The 22,232-nt window shown below is 33.2% G+C and overlaps 1 protein-coding gene across 4 annotated transcripts in view; it reads left to right on the top strand.

The window, feature by feature from the left end:
- The window catches only part of LOC109066562 (metabotropic glutamate receptor 7-like), a 200,621-nt gene that overhangs the window by 169,639 nt on the left and 8,750 nt on the right, over window positions 1–22,232 (top strand). For 2 of the 4 annotated variants that reach the window (XM_042712140.1, XM_042712143.1), the window contains one exon: window positions 18,437–18,683. In XM_042712140.1, coding sequence (XP_042568074.1) covers window positions 18,437–18,683 — 247 coding nt within the window. Of the gene's footprint in view, window positions 1–18,436; window positions 18,684–20,588; window positions 20,611–21,472; window positions 21,742–22,232 lie in introns of those variants that run through there. The other 2 variants (XM_042712142.1, XM_042712141.1) reach the window with 2 other exon arrangements.

Below are 22,232 nucleotides of genomic sequence, written 5' to 3'. Positions count from 1 at the left end.
TTTTGAAGCTGGCCAGCTTTTTCTGCAGTCTGTTGATTTCATGCTAACATCTGTACTGCTGGAGGCCTTATATTTTCAGATATAAGGTCTGAAAAGCAATAGCCGAGAGAAAACTAATCTGCTCCCTTCTTTGTGAAGAAAATTACTGACAACAAAAGGTATTTCTGTTTCCATCAATGGTAGAGTAGAAAATGAATTGAGTTTAATTTCAAACATACTATTGACAAAAAACATTACATGCAAAACAAGTCACCAATTTATTAGTAATGTATTTGGATGATGAGGAGTGAATAAAGTTGGTCCTAAATCACAATTTGCAGTAAAGTCACATTAGGAAGCCTGAGTTGATTGTTTTTTATTTTATTTTTATAATATAGTGATGTGGAATAAACTGCTGGTGTCGAGTGTGTGGTAATCCATAATTACCATATAAATGTATCTACTTATGCAATTTTCAGTTCCATATTGGAATACTGATGTAAAGTTTTGGTCATTTGTAGTGAACTCGAGTACCATATGGATGAATATTCAATGATGAGGAAAGGTTTCTCATTTATATTCAATAAGGTTGTGTTTTTGTTCCATTGAAATATATGTGGGCAGTGTGATTTGCCATAGACAGCATCAGTTAATGCTGATGGGGACTGACACTGGGTGTTTCCTGATCATTTGCTGCAATATGCAAAGTAAAGAGTCAAGGTCTGGAAGGGCAAAACAAAAGCCAACGTCAAAATCAAAATGGACGATGCGTCCACCAAAACATGTCAGCTTCTCATATAAGCAAATCAGACGTTTTCAATGCTAAAGGCTGTAGATATAACTACTGCGAAGTTTCTTTGCTAACAAACGTTTACTGTGAATACAGTGAGAGATGCGAATCAACAAAGAACTGGCTTTACTGTCAGACAATTTCAATCTGATAAGGTCAAACTGTGAGCTGTTTTATTTATATTTATATATGTGTAAGGATTCCTTTTTTGCACCAAAAATGTGGATCTAAATGCAGTTTTTAATCCTGTATTTTCAGGTTGATTGCAAGCACAATACTTTCTGTTTATTGCTGATTTCAGTTAGAAAACTGTAATTGGACTATAATGAGACTGGATTGAACACCTCTCCACATCTCAAATTATCCAGACATGGTAATTAGAAAGTAATCATACTCATTCTAGTAAACCGAATACAAAGCCGTCAAAAAAATAAATAAAAACAAAATAATAATAAAAATAATTCTTGCATACTCTCTATCTAGTAGTTTCTCTTGTTGTTGTTTATATATATATATATATATATATATATATATATATATATATATATATTTATATTTATATATATATATATATATACAATACCTTGGGTAACGTATATGGGGGTAGCTAATTTTCATGCTAGGTTTATTGTATATTTGAATATAATTATCTAATAAATATAATAGTTCTGGCATAACAGACACCGTGAGAATTCATGTTTTCATTAATAGAAGTTTTCCCATTAATTCAAATGATTTTTCTTCATTTCATAAGCTGTAGGAAGACTAGGTTAGTGTTTTTTTTTTTTATAGATCTCCCTGCCTTGTCATTCTCTGGTGTTGTATAACAGCCCTCGAGCCTCAGTTAGACCTGGAGCGTGTATGAATCCAAACAGCGCACCGATTTACCCTTAAAACGTGACCCGCTGGTCAGACTACAGCTGTGTTCTGCCTGATATAGCATCACTGTTTATTAACCCTCTTGCTTTCTCTTTCTGCCCTTGTATTCTCCATGACACCTTGCACCCAGATGCTTTTTTACATGAGACTAATAGGCTGGCTATATTTGACCATGCCATTAATCATAGTGGTGGCCAGGGATCCTGTCAGTGGGTCCCAGGCTCTAAATGGTAAATTATCTTATCTCTCTGCAGGCTAACCAAACAGTAGGGATATTTATAGATGCTCTCTTGGACAGGTATGATGTTTTACATAACCCAATAAAACAGGCTGTCTGTGATGAATATTTAAAAGGTAAATATATAAATATAAAAGCTAGAGCAGCATGACGTACATCTGTTAGACAGGGATTGCACTTGGATGTTGCAACGCATCCACATTTCGAAAGCTGATTAGTATTCAGCATAGACTGTACCACACATAATGTGTACCTACAACTTCTACAAATACTTGTTGGCATTGAATTTGAAGGAAACAAATGGGGCCAGTTTTTAAATATACTGTTTCAACAGTATAGCCACAATATGTGAACAGTGTGGATGTGAACATTTGAAAATTTTAACTAAGCCTTTTCTTTGTAAAGTTGCATACAATTTTACAACTCTGTTGCCATGATGAATAATGACTATATATAACTGAATTGAACACCATCCAGAATTATCCAGAAATGGCAATTATAAATTAATCATTCTCATTCTGGTAAACTGGATACCAAGGTGTCAAAAACACATACTCATTGTTGTACCATTGCTGAGGTTGTGGTTTCCATCTCGAGGTGAGCAGAATGAATCAGTCTGGGTGCAATATGATGACTCAAGAAAAACAAATCCCATCTGTGCCTACTTTTGTAACAAGAACAAAAGCTTTAAGATGTTATGTAGCTCCCACCAGAGACAGAATGCAATGAATATGCTGTGAACAGTCTGTTAAGGGCTAAGTGTCCACTAAAAGGACAGTTTTGTCAGAGAGTGTCAGCTGTGCTTGAGGTTGTCAGTAGCACAAGTTTGTGCTTTGAGCAGAGTTGTCTGAAATGGCACATTTGCATGTACATGTATAAAAACGTTGCGTGGATGGCATGCAACAGTGTCTCTTTTGTCAGACTACAATGGCTTTCAAACAGTGCTACAGAGACACTTAACTGTGGTTGATAATTAGAGTCATTTAGATATTGAGTGTCATTTGAATCATAGTTGCAACGAGCCAACAAGTTCAGTTGTTTACAAAGTGTGATGCCAAAAACACAAATAACTTAAAACATATTTATCCTTGCTTTTATGGACCACCCTGTATGGGTTTAGATTTGATGGTCATGCTTCTACATGTACTGTGACATTTTATACTATTTCTATATTTAGACATTTATTTGTTTTTGTTCTTGTTATATTCTTCAGACATTTAAGTCAAACTATTTATTTGTTTGTTTATTTATTTATTTATTTACATCAACTTCAGACACTTTAAGTCATACTATTTATTTAATTGTTTATTTATTTTCTTTAACTTTAGACACTTTTATGTCCCGTTGGATGGTTAGTTAGTTAGTTTGTTTTCTTCAATTTCAGACACTTATGTCCCAGTGTTTTTTTGTGTTTGTTTGTTTGTTTTTTCGTTTGTTCGTTCATTCATTCTTTCTCCAGTTTCAAACAGTTTTATGCCCAATTGTATTTGGTTGTTGTTGTTGTTGTTGTTTTTTTTCACGTCACTTTACAACTGTCTTTTGAAATGTATTTTATAAAGACGTTATAAAGATGTTTAATGTCCTTTATTTCATATCATGCTAAAATGCTGTCAACTTTATCAAAAAAGTGAAAATATTATGTTTTGTGGCTACAAAAAAACTATAATGAAATTTTCCTCACAGAGATACAAAGTCATTCAGTCATTTTAATTAAATTTTTTTGAAAAATTTACTTTTCACCACTGACATTTCCAGCATTTGAGATGTGGTAAAAATGAAATTGCACTGCAAAGTTTCATTACTTTCAGAAGAAGAAAAAAAATAAAAAAATAAAAATCAATTAATACAGAATTCTTCTGAAAAGGGCCTTGAAATGTGGCTTTTGTGTCAAAAACTGGCTGTTAAAACTTTTTCCCTGGATTTTGTAAAATGCATATGCCTTGCATGAGGAACATATGATATGTAAACAATCTGTCTTGTTTGCGTGCTGGTGTCTTCAGGCAAGCGGTGAAGCTGAGCAGCTAAGTTTAATGAGGCGTCCCTTAGGGCTCTGTGTCTGTCACTTTTCGTTGAGCATGCGGTTATGGCAGTCTCGCACTTTCCCTTACTAAAAATAACTAAAAGCTCGCCGCTATCACCCCTGTGAACTGTTTATGTCGCAGAGTCTTTTCTTAAGGGTTTGCTGTGGAGGTGCAAAACTCTCTGCCATTGCAGTAGAAGAGAGATCATTCATGCTTGTCAATCTGGCTTTTTCATATGAGGGACTCCATGGCAACAGCACCAAGGGGGAAGGATGTAGTGAAATTTATGAATGTTTGATATTTACTGAAGGTTTGATGGTGGACCAACAAGTATTACACAAAATTGCGGAGCAGTTCAATTGGAATGAATCTGAATTGTTTCCTTACCATCATAGAGTTCTTTGAATAGATGGATGTGATGCCTTAAAAAGATTTCTGTTTTTCATAGCACGACGCCTCTGCATGTTCCCATTTATTTCCGTTTTTGAAAACAGAACTCGGCAGGCCTATCTGACTTAGGACCTTAGAGAGTGTCTCCGCTGGAGTGTGACCCAAATTCATTAGCCGCACATTGCCTCCATTAGCTTCCACACTCGCGAGCATGTTTAATGCAGAAGCCGACTTTACAAGTATCGCCTGAAAGTACAGCACATGAAGAAAGCTCCTATCAGCTATTTATTTATTGCAAATTAATGCACAGAATAATACAGAATGGGCATTTGTTTTGAACCCTTGTAGTTCCTGTAGCTCAACTGCTAAAGCTATTACGCTAACATTAGCAATTTCCATGGAACTCGTGTAGTGACAACACTTTACATACACTTGTAAATTCAAATGTCAGTGGTGGAGGAGTAACTATAACTAAAAGTAGCAATGCTAGCTTCTAATGTGTCCTACAGTGGCTCAGCTGTTTTTAAAATTGCATAGTGTGATGAGAAGGGCGGGGGCGAGAGCGTGGGAACAGAGCGAGGTGAGTCTCGAGTCCCACGGAGGTGCTCCGGAAGGATAAAAGGAGGAGTGAAGACAGTGCAAGATGAGAGAGGACCAGGCATGGACTTTATTTTGTGTCATCCGTGAGGGGCTGTCGTGCTCTTTTGTGTTTAATTCATTACTAAATCTTTTTTTTAAATTTCACCATTAAACCTCCTCCTTAACGACCACCGGCTCCCGCACCCATTGTTACAGATAGCTTTTCCAGTAACTGCTTTTCTGACAAATTGTGCTATAGCGCAACACAATTAATTCATTTTCCTGAATCAATACAATCAATACCAGTAAACACACTCACTGGCCACTTCTTCTCATATTGACATGATAGCATCATGCAGTCGCTGCAGATTTGTGAGCTGCACATTCATGATTCGAATCTTTTGTTTCGACAAATCCCATTGGTGCTTTATTGGATTGAAATCTGGAAACTGTGGAGACCATTTGAGGACAGTGAACTCATTGTCATGTTCAAGAAACCAGTCTGAGATGATTTGAGCTTTGTGACATGGCTCATTATCCAGCTGGATGTAGACTTCACAAGATGGGTACTTTGTGGTCAGCAACAATACACATGTAGGCTGTGGCATTTAAACAATGCTCAATTGGTACTAATGGGCCCAAATTGTGTCAAGGAAATAACCCCCACACCATTACACCACAGGCACAAGCCTGAAAGGCAGGATGAATCCATGCTTTCATGTTGTTTACGCCAAATTCTGACCCTAGCTTCCAAATGTTGCAGCAGAAATCGAGACTCATCAGATCAGGCAAACCTTTTCCGATCTTCTATTGTCCTATTTTGGGTGATCTAGCCGGTAAATGTAAGTCATTTCCAGATTAATGCTGTTTCATGGCAACATTTACACTGCAGGTCTTGTTGTCCATTCTGATTTGTTGACTATATCCGATTTTGTTTTTCATAACCAGCTTACATCTTCTTTTAAAAGTGACCCATATCTGATACCTGCATTTACACTATACACCCAAGGCAGACATACTGATCCAGAAACAGAGTTGCCAGGTCTGTAAAAAAAAAAAAAAAAAAAAAAAAAAAACAGCCCAATTGCTAATCAAAATTAGTTCAGTAGTGGTTTTCCTCCATAAAAATCACGTTCCAGGGGGAGGAAGCGATACACTTAACCTGCAAGCTATAAAACAACCCATGGCAACAGTGTAAAGGTAGATTGGCAAGACTTGGCAATAGTGTTCAACTGAGTCAACATTATTCGCCACCGTCATTTTTTCAATGACGTACAACTGGCATTGACGGGAATTTCCAGTCTGTTCGCTTACATGGCAGATGCAAATGCATGTATCTGATTCATATCAGATTTATTTCCACATGTGAATGAGGCTTGACACTGATCTGAGAATATCGGAATTCTTGTGATTTTTTTTCTGCTACATGTTCATTGGTCATACCTGATTTGTGCCACATGGGAGGAAAAAAAAAAAAACTGGAATTAGATCTCTTAAACCATGTGATATAAATGTGCCAAATTTGTATAAAATCATAATTGTTAGTAGCTTGTCTTGCGATAAGTTTGTAGTTTGTAAAGCTAGTTTCAAAGCAGCTTCTCCAGCACTGGACAATACATCAAAGTGCAGTGGATGAATGAATGAAAGATGCATTTGAATGAATGATGCCTTTTTAAAATCATGCGACACAGTTGCAAGGTACCCTGCGCCCATGAAACAGAAATGCTGCTCGCTCACAAGAAAACATAAAGGGGGGGACCGAGCAAAGCTAGAGGAGCTCAGATTTTCTTCCTTTGTGTCTGCCTATCATTTTTTTTCCTCTTGAAGTGGCCTAGTTCCCCAACCTACCCCAGTGAAACACGGCACTGCGCAGGGAAACACTGCAACTGAAGGGTTCAGACACTTTAGTGTTCAGACACACGAGTCTTTAGCTCAAGGAGGCCTTGGGGGTGTTTTTCATCAGCTGCTGTGAACATGGGACACCAGCGCACAGAGTAGATGTATCGCTGATGGAGTTTTGTGTGGGATTTCACAGATGAAGGGCGAGACTGAGGCATTTGAGTTCAGTAATGCTCTTGCGGGACAATGCTGCATGAAGGGCTGAATGATGACAGGCCGTATTCTGGTCTGATTCTTCTACAGCTGCACAAGATGAATATTGTGTTTTAGGTTATCAGATTATTATTTACAATTGTTATTATTAACAGTAAAATAAATGTTATATAATAAATGTTGTCCATATATAATATAAAAGTTATGCCCATAACAATATAATAATAATAATAATAATAATAATAATAATAATAATAATAATAATAATAAAGTTAAGCAAACATATAATTTTGCAAACGTTATGGGACTATAAGTATTAAGAATTTATGTTTAAAAACATCAGCTACTACTAATATTCATATTATAATTATAGAAGATTTTTCATGAAAAAAGTACAGATATTTTTTAATTAAATCATTAGCTGAAACTGTAAAGGTTGTGGATTAGTAATGCAAGTTTATTGGTCAAAAAGTGTGGGATCCCTGACCCAGCCACATTGCAATCTCACCACCTTCGATACGGCAAGCAACACTCTCAACAGTTTTCTGAAGAGACTATAAAAAATGTAGTTTTGATGAGTATTGTTTGTATGTGCTGTTAGATGCAAGATTGTTATGAGTCTGCGTCTGAGCTACTCTTGTCTTAAATGTAGAGGGAAATGGTGCAGCTGGCTTTCAGCGGCTGTCTGGTGCTTTCAGCGTTTTCAGAAAGTCCAGTGTTTTACTTTAGTCTGAAGGGATTGACGTGCCGTGAAATGTACCACTTCGGCAACTCTCAAGGCTGGAGTGGATGAAATTACCCTGTGCTCATTCAATCTTTTAGAGCTTGTAGTTGTTTTATGGCTGTGTAGGTGTATGAATTACTGGTCCCCTTTGCTTTGCCACAGGGAAAGTTAATGTACAGTCTTGGGCAATCAAATGTCTGCTTCTTTTCATATCTTTGTACATGTCTGAACTGGCTGAAAGAGGAAATGCTTTGATTGCTGCTGCTGCTGATGTTGTTGATTATAAATAAGTTCTTATTAAAAAAAATATTTTATTTATTTATTTATTTATTTATTTATTTATTACATTGTTTATTGTAGGTTTATTATTATTTTCATCATCATTATAAATTATTATTAGAAATACATGAATGTATTTATTTATTTGATTTTTAAAATAGTTTTGTTATCATCATTGGCTTAAGGATTATTATTATTATTATTATGATTATTATTATTATTATTATTATTATTAATATTATAAGCATTGACTGATTTTAAATTATTGTTAAATTATCATTTTATGTTGTTGTTATTATTATTATTGGCTGTTTAAAAATCAGTATTATATTATTATTATTATTATTATTGGCTGTTTTTAAAATCAGTTGTTTAATTTATTTCTACATAAGATCACCCAACAATTATTATTAATAATAATAATAATAATAATAACAATCTTTTTTATTAGTTATTTTAGTTTATTATTATAATAATAAGAATAATATTGATATTGATATTAAAGCAAATCAAACAATTAATCAGTTTTCCCCCCAGCTTAATTATTTGTATCAACAATATCCATTATTGTGAAATACAACAGTGGCAGTTAAGAAGATGTCTCATGTGAGAAGCGCTCCATAATCCGTCTGAAGGCATTTTTTGCAGTCAGTAAACCAAGATGACATTTGAGCTAGTTTGCATGTTTTTCAAAACCAAAACAGTCATCAGGTAGTCAATCGTAACACGTTTGTTCAGTCACAGCCTCTCATTTCCCTCAGCCGGATATGCTTTCAAAAAAAAAAAAAAAAAAAAAAAATAGCCTGGTTAGCGTTTGTTTCCTCGCATACTGATTCCGAACATAATCGCCAATCATACCCCTAGCAGGTGCGGGATGTTGCAGTAAATCTCATTATGTCTCTTTTATGCATTCATTTGCATAATCCCATCTTACATTTGCTTTCTCACTGGAACATCCATAATTATAAATGCACAGGGATTAACCTACACCAATTTCCACTTCATCACTGATTTAAGGAGAACCAATGAGTGGCATGCATACTGAATAGTCGGCTCTTATCCGCTTGTATCCGTGGTCAGCATGTAGGCCACCTATGCTGATGAGTCAAGTAAATTGCTCATGCAGAGCAGGTGTGGAGATGACAAAGGGGCATAGAGATGGCTAGACCTGCAGGTGTCTAACCCCTCCTATTGTTGTCAAGTCTGAATTAACTTGTGCAATCAAAAATATATCAGTTGAAGATATCAGAAATATAGTTGCAGTTGTAAGATATAGTCAAACTGTGAGATACAGTATAAAGTCACATAAGGAGATACAAAGTCACAGGTACTAGAAACTAAGACACAATTTTTAAAAACTGTGTCAGAATGCACCCCTGGTTTCACAGTCAAGGCTTAAGCCTAGTCCCAGACTAAAATGCATGTCTGAGCTGTTTTAACTCAAAGAAGCTCAAAATTAAAACTCATATTTTAATGACATTTTGCAATGACATATCAGTGCCATTGATTTGTCTTATCAGAAATTCAGTTGCAAATTACAAGAAACTAAATTGTGATTATGAAAAACAACATCATATTCACGAGATATAAAGTCACAAGTGAGAGATATTAAGGCCCAATTTCAAGAAAAAGATGAAATTATCAGAAATTCAGTTGCAATTAAAAGATATGGTTAAATTATAAGACATAAAATCACATTAAGAGATACAATGTCGCAATTACGAGAAACTAAATTGTAATTATAATAAATAAATAAATAAATTTTGCATCTGCCAGACATGGTCTTAATTGTGAGATATAAAGTTACGATTACAACAGAAAGTTGAAATTTACAGAAATATAGTTAAATATAGTCAATTTGTGAGATATAAAGACATATTAAGATATACAACATCACAAACGAAGTTGCAATTATAAAAACAATGTCACAAATGTGAGATAAAGTCCCAATTATGAGAATATGTTGAAATCACCAGAAATATAGTTGCAATTGCAAGATAAAGAGCAAAAAAAAAAAAAAAAAAAGTCATAGTCACATTAAGTGATATAAAGTCACAATTGTGAGATGAAATAAATAAATAAAATAAAATAAATCGTCCAATTATAAGAAATATGTTAAAACGAACAGAAATGTAGCTGTAATTATTTAGAGTGGCCTTTTATTGTGGCCAGCCTAAGGCACACCTGTGCAATAATCATGCTGTCTAATCAGCATCTTGATATGCCACATCTGTGAGGTGGATGGATTATCTCGGCAAAGGAGAAGTGTTCACTAACCACAGATTTAGACAGATTTACAATATTTGAGAAAAATAGGCCTTTTGTGTACGTACACAGAAAAAGTCTTAGGTCTTTGAGTTCAGTTCAGCTCATGAAAAATGGGGGCAAAAACAAAAGTGTTGCATTTATAATTTTGTTCAGTGTAAGATACAAATTTACAAATTTATGAGAAACAAAGTCACATTTGTTAGATATAATGTCAATCAAAATATGTTTGTGGGCGGAGCTGTCAAGTGAGAAATATAAGTGATTGAATAACTGTAACATCCCTCACATCATTACATCAGGAAATACTATGTTATCCCATCCTGCAAAGTAGACTATACTTCCTACTATCTTAAAATAATAATAATAATAATAATAATAATTTGATTATAACTAATATAAAATGTATACACTTTCAATTAAATGACATATGCTTTCCATATGGAAAATACTGCAGACTTTAAATTCGACAATGTACTGTTGCACCACAACAAAGCAGGTGCTTTTTGGAAATGAATATGCAGTTTTAGTGAAAAGGCATGCAGTGCTGAGTTTAGGATACTGTGCATGCAGGAGTGTTGACCCATGCTTAATGCAGGGGGCTGTTTTATTTATGCCATCTGTGGCCTTCCCATGTGGATTTAGGTCAGTGAACGCAGGTGCCTCAGATTTGTAGCGATGTGGCATGCTGTCTCTCCATTTACATTGAGAGTGTGCATGTAGTGTAAACTGTACTACGGGATACATGTGTATGTGCTCGGAAGCACATGATTATATATATATATATATATATATATATATATATATATATATATATATATATATATATATAATATATATATATGTGTGTGTGTGTGTGTGTGTGTGTGTGTGTGTCTTATACAGAAATGGAAGTTTTTATGTCTTCATACCACCAACACTCAAGCTAATTTGCAATGTATACAATAGTTCTTTTTAGGATTAGTTACAGCATGTCAGTTAAGCACACCCTCGTCTGCTTGTCCACTGATATTTTATGCTCCAAGCTACTTAAATGTAAATGTGACATGAAATATAATGCAATCTGACTGTATTTTTGTTGTCATGTGGGTTTTATAAAAATGCAGTTTTGCCTTTATTTAGATCAGACAATTACTTATTTAATGCACAATACTGGCCTTATTCTTTGGTGTACTTTTTTTTTAAAACAAAAAGGTCAATTTTATAAATTCCATAGTCATAGTTACAAGAAGAAAAGTAGCAATTGGGAGAAACAAAGTTTAAAATTTTAAAACTGAAATCACAACTGTGAAATATAAAGTAACAATGAGAGATACAAAGTTGCGAGATATATACACAATGTCAGATATAAAGTTGCAATTGTGAGACAATTATGAGAAACAAAGTTGCAATTGTGAAATACAGTCAAATTTGCAATCGTCATATATAAAGTGTCATTGTAAGATATAAACTTGCAGTTACAAGAAACGCAGTCGTTATTGTATATAATCACATTTAGATATAGATATAAAGTCAAATTGTGGAGATACAAAAGTGTTATTACATTAAACAATTGTCACAATTGAGAAATGCAGTATAAAGGGCCAATTGCAAGAAGCTGAAATTACAAGAAACATAGTCACAGATGAGAGACAAAGTCAAACTGTGAAAACAAGTCTTGAAAATTACAAAATTATGAAAATTGTAATTGCACATTGAGATATGAAGTTGCAATTGTGAAATAAAAAATCCAATTGATATATAAAGTCATAATTACGAGGAAGAAAGTTGGAATTGCAGATATAGTAACATTTTGTTATATAAAGGTTAAATTAGGATTCAAAATATTTCAAAATATAAAGCCAAATTGAGATAAGTCATTATTACAAGAAATAAAGTTTGAATTGCACATGCAGTCACATTTTGATATATAAAGGTGAGTAGATGAGAAACAAAGTAGCAATTTTCATATAAAGTAATAATTATGAGAAACAAAGTTGAAATTGTGAAATATGTAGTCACATTTTGAGACATAACAGTGCAATTATTAGAAACAAAGTTGCAAATTCGAAATATAAAGTCAAACTGAGATACAAAGTCATAATTATGAGAAATGGTGTGTAGCGATAGTTCTGGTAGGCCATGTTAGTCAAGCTCGCATCAGCTGACATTCAGCTGATCCACGTCTATCTATAGGATCACGACACCAATCATAATTCCTTTCATAAGGTCCCTTCAGTCATTATTCAGCAGCTATCGCTCGCTCAGGAACTAATCACCCACCTCCATCCCCAGCTCCTCCTCTCGTCCATATATGGTATCTGCTACATTTATCATTGATTTTGGTTCTGTTCTGTTCTGTTACCCTGGGTGGGGGTATTCTGCTCTCCCTGCTCCTATCCATGCTAGACTCCGTGGATGGGCAAGGAGTGTTTGCCCAGAACAGAACCATTCCCCCAACCTAAAATGTATGCCAATCTTAAGTTATATTGACAATAGAGTTCCTGACAGAAACAAAGTTTGAATTGCACATATAGTCACATTTTGAAATATAATGGTAAAAATTGTATAAACAATGCTGCAATTTTGCGATATAATGTAAAATTAAGATATAAACTTGCTATTACAATTGCTATTTAGAACTTTAGAACTTTACGCACAAGTCACAATTATGTATATATGAATATTGTATGAGAATAAATGGTACAGTTTATAAGCGAGATAAAAAGTTGCGTTTTTTATACAGATATAAAGTATAATACATAAGAAAAAAAAAAAAAAACATTTGCAAAAAAAAAAAAAAAAAAAAAAAAAATATTGGGGAAAAAAACAAATATGTTTGCACTGCACATTTTGTGGGTACTGATGAGTGTAAAAAAAAAAGATTCAGTCTTTGAGAACGCGTTCAAAGAGGTCATTGTGGTTTTGTGTAGCTGCCTACAGGTTTCAAGCTGAATTACCTACTGACACCAAAACTAAAAAAAGTCTCTTAAGGGGGAAGAAAAGGATCTGTGAAAATGCCGCCTTTCCGCCTACTGTACGTCTCAAAATACAACACAGCACAGTACTGTACGTCTCCCAATTGCATTTCACAGTAGAACTGAATGTGTCACCTTCTTCCAGCGTGACGGTAAACGACATCACAGCACAGTTTGAGTCGACTTCCTCTGTCACTACATGCATGTCACTTTATATAACAAGTCCCTTCCTATCTGAAGCGGTCTGACGCTCGTGTGGAGTTGGGGAAGCCTCTCATGTGGCACACATAGGATGTTTTGCTTTCTCTATAGGTGTGACTTTCTGAAGACATCAAAAAGACATCGGTTTGAGGATTGGTTTTCAAAAATGGTTTTAAGGCAAAGATGTTGCTTAGAAGAGAGTTCAGCCTTGGGTTGAGTGTAGAGACTCAAGGCTGAAAAGCATCTTTAGTGCCTATTCCAGGATCCCAGATCATTGTGTCCTTGTTTGACGGTGGAAAAAACAGCAGAAAGAAACAGACTGCAGGAATAAATAAATGAAGACTGGAAATCTAGCTGATAGATTGCCAGGATTAGCATATGATCACGACAGGAGTTGGCACGCCGATTGAATTCTTATCTATTTAAATTGCTTGTTGTCATAAGGTGATGGATTGTGGATTTGTCTGTCACTGATGTTAATAAGGTTGTCATAGGTGATGTGTTCAGGTGATTTGAGACTTTGGAAACAGGTTTTGGAATGACGCATGTGTTTTATTGTGGGACGAATACATTTTATGTATAAATTATGTACAAAAAATACTATGTATAATTTTTATATAATATTTAATTATTATACATAAAATGCCTAGATATATGTAAAATATGTAAAAATGTAAATTTAATTACACTCTAGTCAGAATACATTATATATATATATATATATATATATATATACACACACACACACACACACATAGCATTTGTGTGTGTGTGTGATATTAAATTGATTCTGACTCTGATTTTGTTATTAAATTTTAATTGAAAACACTGAAATGAATTGTTCAATATAAATAATTTAGTCATTTAATATTATAAGAATATAATTACTAAGATTATAATTGCATTTAGAGTCAAAATCTGTTTTATATCAACGTTTACTTTATTTTTTCAAGGGATACATAATGTTAAACATATTTTTTTTTTCTTCACTGACGCCATACTTATTCATTTGTAATGAATAATATTATTTTCAGGTTTAATATTATATAACGGTTTCTGACTTTAATTGGATAAGCCACATTTACAGCCTTATGTAAATTAGTCATAAATATACACATTTACACAAAAGTAGAAATCTGTATTAATGTAGCAAGTTGTGGCAACCTCCCCTTGTAATGTAAAGTTCTTCCACATATGATTGTATAAATCTGTACCGGTCGACACATTTTTATGGTTTCATAGTATATATCATCATACAGCCCAGATCTTCTGGGTTCGTTCGATTTTCAATCTCTCTCTGGTGATTTATAAACTGCTTTCTGCAGAATCTGTGCTCCTCATTTATTGAGCCGTTCATTTCTGTGTTCCTCCAGTTCTGACTGATCCATTATTAGCCCAAATCACATCCATAAAACTCTCCCTCTTCACCATATCCTCCTTCATATCAAAACATCTCAGATGAGAGCCGGTGTTAAGACTGAGCGCTCGATAATTAACGCTGAGCAGCAGCCAAAATAGAGAGAGAGAGAGTTACACAAGATGTGCATCACAAAACCAATTCAATATGTGATTATTTATAATATTAAGAAACATGATGCTGTTGTTTATGATCACACTGTCCTTGTTGATATTTTCTTTTCACGTCACATTTGCTTCGAGCTGTACTTGAATCCATGAATCACTAACTGTTATTTTAAGTTGCCTAAAAGGTCAAAATGCATAATGAAGGTGCAGCAGGCTATGCAACAAGACACTAAGCTTTAGTTATGGTATTCAGCGAAAGTCAAAATAAATGAGGAACATATTTTAAAAATAATAATACATTATATCTGATTTTTCAGAGAACTGGGAATCAGATAAATAATTAGATTTTTAATTAATTTACTTATTTATTTTAAAACCAAACAAAATGTAGTGTTGCTTACTGCAGCTGGCAAAGGCAAGCTTGAATGAATTCGACAGAGGTTGCTTTTATTACATGACACACTTGGTTTAGACAGAGTGTAGAAGGTGAATATAGTTTCTATCAAGTCAAGCATGCTGGATTTCTCTCAGTGTCACACGTTTCAGCTCATGTGTCAGTTCACTGCATTTGAACTTTGGATGGGCAAATGAATTTGACAGCCCTGGAGGTTTTCACACTTTTTTTTTTTTTTTTTAAGGTTGTGTGATTTGAGAGCCTGTGGGAATTCAGTTATCCGACTGTTTGAGTATGAATGTTACTCCCATAACATGCTAAAAATGGAAGAGTCAATTATTGGCCATAGAATGCTGATCAGATTCTACACACATTTTCTGTGATTTTTCAGTGGTCTATTGTTGTGATATGATCGATTTCAGATAAAACAACCGCTACATGTTTTGTAGGTGTCAATTAGAAAGTGTTTCTTCAAATCAGAGAACTTTTATATCCCAAGGATATAAAAAAAAACAAGGATTGTTTTTATTTTGATATATGAAGTTGCATTTTTATTTATTTATTTTTTGCTACTTTTAAATATTTATTATACTACTTGAAAAATCTTGAAAAATTAAAACTACTCATTTATTTTTTTAAATAGATTTATTTATAAATACCAGTTTATATATATATATATATTATCATGAACATATTTCTTGTATTGGTCCAGTTAAAAATTTACTTGCAATATATATTTGTTTTATTTAATTAATTTACTTGCAGCTTATAGTATTTTTTTTATGTAATTTCCAGTCTAGCTATAATTTTGTCAAATCAAGTAAAAGAAAAATATTTTATTTATTTGTTTGTTTAATGTAAAAGTCATTTCATTAACAGTTTTCAAAAGTTCATTTGTCATTTTCAGTCTAGTTGCCATTTTGTCCACTTGCTCATGTAAAAAATTTCAAATTATATTTATTTATCTATCTATTAATTAATTAATTTATTTATCTGCAATTATGCAAATTAAGCGTATTTGTGTTACATAAATTCTACCTTAAAAATTATAAATAAACAATACAATTAAAATTAGAATTATTCAATTCAATTCAAATGTATTTGTGTAGAGCTTTTCACAATACACATTGTTTTAAGAAAACTTTGCTGTCTGAGGAGTCAGTTTTCGACCTGCATAAATTGGACCAGACCTTAAGTTTTACTGGACAGTTTTATTGGCAGGTCGATCTGTTTGTACATGCAACAAAAACATTGGGCGTCATTCATGGAACACGAGCAGAGTACATTTTAGTGACGTTTTGTGTTTTTTTTTTAATGATGATTTTCACAATTCATTGCACTGGCATTTCATGAATGGGGGCCATCGTCTTCATCGAAACACACCCATGACCTTCCTAACAGGCTTTGAACTAGCAGTACATTAAAGATTAAACACATTGAGGATATCGATAATTACATACTTGCCAGAGTGCCATTAACAGCCACATAAAATGAATCTTTGCCGTAGTACTAATGTGATATGCCTGCGGCATGAAAGCCTTCATTATGATACTTTGACAAGCTCCTTTTTTCATACAAGAAAAATACATCGGTGCAAGAGCTGTAATCTCAGGCAATGAAAGTCAGGAGTTTTTAAGGATGATTATCATCCATTTAGCTTTGAATTCTCCCACCAGGACGTCAACATTGAGTGCCTTTGGAACTGACCTATTCGGATTTGATTTTCTTCTTCATTTTGTCTTAAATCCCATCCTGGAGTTCGCAGAATTATCTAATGGACTCATATCTAATAGAATTAACTAACAATTTCTCGATTTTAATTGATTCTCATTTTAATTAACCGACATTGATTCTAAAAGGAATAGAACAGTAATGAAGAATATTTGCTGTTAATTTACTCACCTTCAGCCCATCCAAAATGTATGTGACTTGTTTTTTTCTTCAGTAGAACAATAAAGAAGATCTTAAACCGAAACCGTTGTTGATTCATAAAAATAAAATCAAATCAAAACCAAAACATGATCATAGAAAAAGAAAAACGATCTAATAGAAAATGAAAGAAGTCATTTCCTATAGCAGTAAGTGTCTGTTTCAGAGAGAATTAAGTAGGGGGAATGATTGTCTCTTTAGGTTTAGGTCATAAAGTTTATCGGACCTGGCTGAGGCGTCCTGGTTGCTATGGTAACCAGGGGCCTCTTCTGCCTTTTTGAGGTGTTAGTTGCATTTCAGGGTAAGGGTTCATAGACTCACATAAAGGTTTCATAAACTCTCATAGTATTATTTGTTAAATGTGTATTTAAATATTAATTGAATATTACAAAAAACTCTACATCTGAATCATACATAATATACAAATATTAATATTTAAAATTTATTATTAAACAAAAAATAAAATCAAATATAATAAATAAAGTCAAGATTTGTGCTTTGTTAACTTTCCTAATAAAACAAACAATAAAACTCTCAAATTATTTCAAATTTCATACATAAATTCAAATCCAAAATGTTCAAATTTCATTGTATTTGCCATTTTGGCTCCATTTTGGTAATAAAGCATTAACGATCATACTATTAATTCTGAAATGAGAAATATGTTCAAAGAAAACGTCAGCTGGCTATAATCAGAAAAATAAACTCTAGAAATAGCATTTTCCTAAATATGTGCACTGTATTACATATTCATTATATTTCTAGAAATAGCATTTTCCTAAATACATACACATTATAACATAACCATTATAATGCTATTTTGTATTTTAACCTGTTTCTTGTTTGAATAAATCTGTCATGGAAACAACAAACTCAAATATAATTTAATAGAATCGCATTGAAAAACTGACATGTACAGAACATAACTAAAAACATACACAAAATAAACAATACCAAAACTAAATCAAAAAAAATCGAGAGAAAAACAGTACCTGATTGCCTATATATAATCAAAATAAATCATTTTAAAAACAAACTTAATAAAAAAAAACGAATTGTGAAATTTCTATCTATACCCAGCTTTACTACAAACATTCTACTTTTCTATCTCTTTTTCAGGTCTTTGTGAAACAGTTTTTCATTTATTATGCATAAAACAATAAAATCATTTATTATGCCTCTTTGGACAATTCCCTTGCCATATTAAAGTTTTCCTCCTTTTTTCCGCCCCAAAGCTCTACATCCAGACCACCACGCTGACCATCTCCATGAATCTGAGTGCGTCCGTGGCTCTGGGAATGCTCTACATGCCCAAGGTCTATGTCATCATCTTCCACCCAGAGCTCAACGTGCAGAAACGCAAGCGCAGCTTCAAGGCCGTGGTGACGGCGGCCACCATGTCCTCACGTCTGTCGCACAAACCCAGCGACCGGCCGAACGGCGAGGGCAAAACCGAACTGTGCGAAAATGTGGATCCCAACAGTAAGTAACCACTTTTTATTTAGATATAATTGTGGACGTTGGGGAAGTTGATACAGTACATTTGCTCATGATGAAATCAGATGCCTTTACAGTAAATCTGGTGAACAACTGAGAGACTAAATGTTGTTTGGAAATTTGTCGTTACATTCATAAAAAGAATGAGATTTTTATTTTGGTTTTTTTTTCTCTTTTTTTTTTTTGGATCACATGAGCAAATGTAAGATATCAAAATAAAATAATGTGATTTTTCACATTTCACAATTCTTATGCATGTTCCCTGGCTTTTTGCACCTATCATTGCACTGTTTTATAATTAGCAATTATAATTGTGAATTGAATTATTATTATTACAAACTGACACTTTATTTATAATTATAGTTAATATAGAGAATATCATTATATTTTGTTTTTTTTTTTTTTGGTATATTTATTTATATTTTTTTAAATAGTTATATGTATTAAGGTAGCAAAAAAAGAAAATCTAATTTATAATAACATTAATAATAACCTACCAACAAAATTTAGTTAATTATAATTATATATATTATATATATATATATATATATATATATATATATCTATATTATATTGTATATGTATATATCATATTAGCTTTATTATTATTAAGTTATTATTATTATCATCATCAGGCATATTAAGCATATTTACATTACAAAGTTAGCAGAATATGACCAATTTAAAGCCCAAATTTACTATTCATAAACAAAATATATTCACAGTGTGTGTGTGTGTTTATATATATATATATAATATTGTATATAACAACATTAATCAAATTCATATAAAGGTTTTTTTTATAATCAATTAAATAATACAAATAAATACTAATTTAATAATGATTTTAATTAATTTTAAAGTTTAATGAGCATCAACAAATCTTAAGCCTCTACAAAATCAGAGGATGATTGAAAACTTAAAGCTATAAGACTAACTTGTATAAACAAATGATCCATTAAGCATTAAATATCGTAAAAAAAAAATATTGTAAATGTTAAAAAATGAGTCACTACGTGAAATATGAATTTATTAGTGTATATTACAGGGGGGGGGGAAATGAATTTAATTAATTAATTTCCAGATATTTATAGATTTGCAAATGGGGTATGCAAAGTTCTAATAAATTAGGAGCTGGCTGAGTGCTTATCATGAATGCTTATATCAAATCCACTTACAAATATGTACCCATTATCCTTTTCTTGACCTTAAAGTTGCTTTCCCTGCAGCCAGTGGGTGTAAAAGCGAGCCCATGTCCCAGAGTGCAGTGCTTGCAAGATTCATTGCAGAATGTCACCATGAGCTGAAATTCTGTTGCTTTGGCCTGTTGCTTGTTGCAGCATGAGCTTGTGTCAGATATAATGGAATGAAGCTGAGAATGACCACATTTCCTCTAATGAACACGAGATGGTGGGCCGCACACCGCAGAAAGAAATAACACAGGACTGGTTTGAGCCCAGAGGATTAGCATGTCGTCACTGTCAAAGGAAAGCCATGGCTCTTTGAAAATGGAATGAAATTTCGGGAGATGAAAAGTACTTTTGGTGTTGTTTATGTGGCTTTGACTGGAAAAAATTGCAGGTCTTTGCAATCTTTCAGCTGCTTTTGGGTTTTTCAGAAAGAAGAAAATATGGGGAAATTAATTACAAAAATGATGCTGTCAAGGCTTTTTTCCCTGACAGTGGCGATGCTTTCCCACATTATTAGATATGCCATTCTTAGAATAGACAAAAGGCATATCCAAAGTAACAGATCTTAGCTAAAATACACCCACCTTCAAACCCAGCTTGAAATTAAATTTCATGGCTGTTTGGACCAATCAGAATTTCTGCTTTGCTTCTATTGGACCAATCAGAAACAGCTCACCAAGTACTGTTTTTTTCCCAACAGGCTAATTCTCATAATTTGTCAGGTAAGACCAAATTATTCTTCTACCTTTGGTTATGACCTTGCTCATTACAAACGTTGCGGGAAAGGATGAGGCGGAAATACTAATGAGTCTTTTGTGGTCATTTATCAAAACTCGATGACGATCCCACAGTGTCACTCAAAAGAACTAGAGAATGAATTCCATCTCAGTCAAGATTCTAAAGGGGGCAAGGTGTCATACACTGTTAATTTTTATTTTTTATATATATTTTTTAACTAAATAAAGCAAATATTATTGGAGTATGTTTTACAAGAAACATTTCTACTTAAACATTTCACATTTAATTCAGTGTTGTACTTGTCATTTCTTTGTAGTTATTTATGAATTCCTCTTCGTCTAGCGTGTAGTCGTGTGTGAATGGACACTGGGAATGGACACGCGCGGTAGTTTGCGCTGACACAAAAAGTCACTTGTTTTTTTTTTTTTTTTTTTGTCATTGTAGTTATTATATTACAGTGACAAATAGAATAGTAATAAAACTATTTATAGTTGTTTTTGAAAGATGTTCAGATTGTTGTGGGTAAGACTTTAAACAACAAAATGTGAAATTGTTACAATAAAATTGTTTTATTGATTCAATGTTTTAATAATAATAATAATAATAATAATAATAATATAATATTGTATTAATAAAAATAAATGAAGGGTTTGGTTCCAAAATGCTATAAACGTCTTTTTTTTTTTTTCAAATTGAGTTTCCGCCAAAATCAGTATTGTATCTGGTTGGTATTGAAAAGTCCATTTTTAATTTTACATAAAATGCGATATTCGCCAAGTTATTCTGTCATGTTTTCTCCATTTTTTTTTCCAAACTGTGAAATACGCCAGTCTCCTTTCTTTGCAGAATGTGATATATCCGCTCAACCAATCACAGCACACCATTCCACGCACTCAGTAATGGCGGGGCTCTGAATAAACCCGGCATCCTAGTTTTCCTCATCTACTTTGTACTTTGTGATCAACAAATAAGGGCTGCATGAAATCGCATGTGATTGTCATGCGCATCTCGTCAGTAAAGCCGGTTCTGTGTTAAATCTCCATCGCATGCTTTCAGATGGAGCAGCATTTAATACTCAGAGCCGTACATCACTGACAAGTTATACAATATCAGATTCATAATCGCAGATGAGTCGCATTTGATTATGAACATGATATTGCGTAGCTTGTCAGTGTAAGTGTTTTTTATTAATGCAATTAATGTTTTTGTTAATACAGCGTATAGCACTAGTCAATAAATAAATGTAACATAGCAAAGATGAATGCACTTTTGGTAGCTATTTGAATATAAGGGAAATATCATTTTGGAATTTCTGTGGTTTAATGTGTTGTTGTTCAAGTATGCCAGTGCTACTAAACAAAATTATTATTAAAAATTGATTTATAGCATTAACAAGATGACCCGTTAAATTCATTTTGGGAGCCATGACTGATCGAATGTATTTTTAGTCCAGTGCTTGTATATAAGATTAGTATTGACCAAGTTCAAAGTCTGTCATATGTGGATGTTGTATACTTTCAACAGTTTCAATATGAAAAATAACTTTCATATTGATTCAATGAAAAAAAAAAAGTGTCATGCATTTTGGGGAAAAAATAATAACGTT

This window comes from Cyprinus carpio, chromosome A22 (assembly GCF_018340385.1).
Source record: "Cyprinus carpio isolate SPL01 chromosome A22, ASM1834038v1, whole genome shotgun sequence".
In the NCBI taxonomy this organism is placed as follows: Eukaryota; Metazoa; Chordata; class Actinopteri; order Cypriniformes; family Cyprinidae; genus Cyprinus; species Cyprinus carpio.
This window is presented reverse-complemented; position numbering and strand designations above follow the sequence as displayed.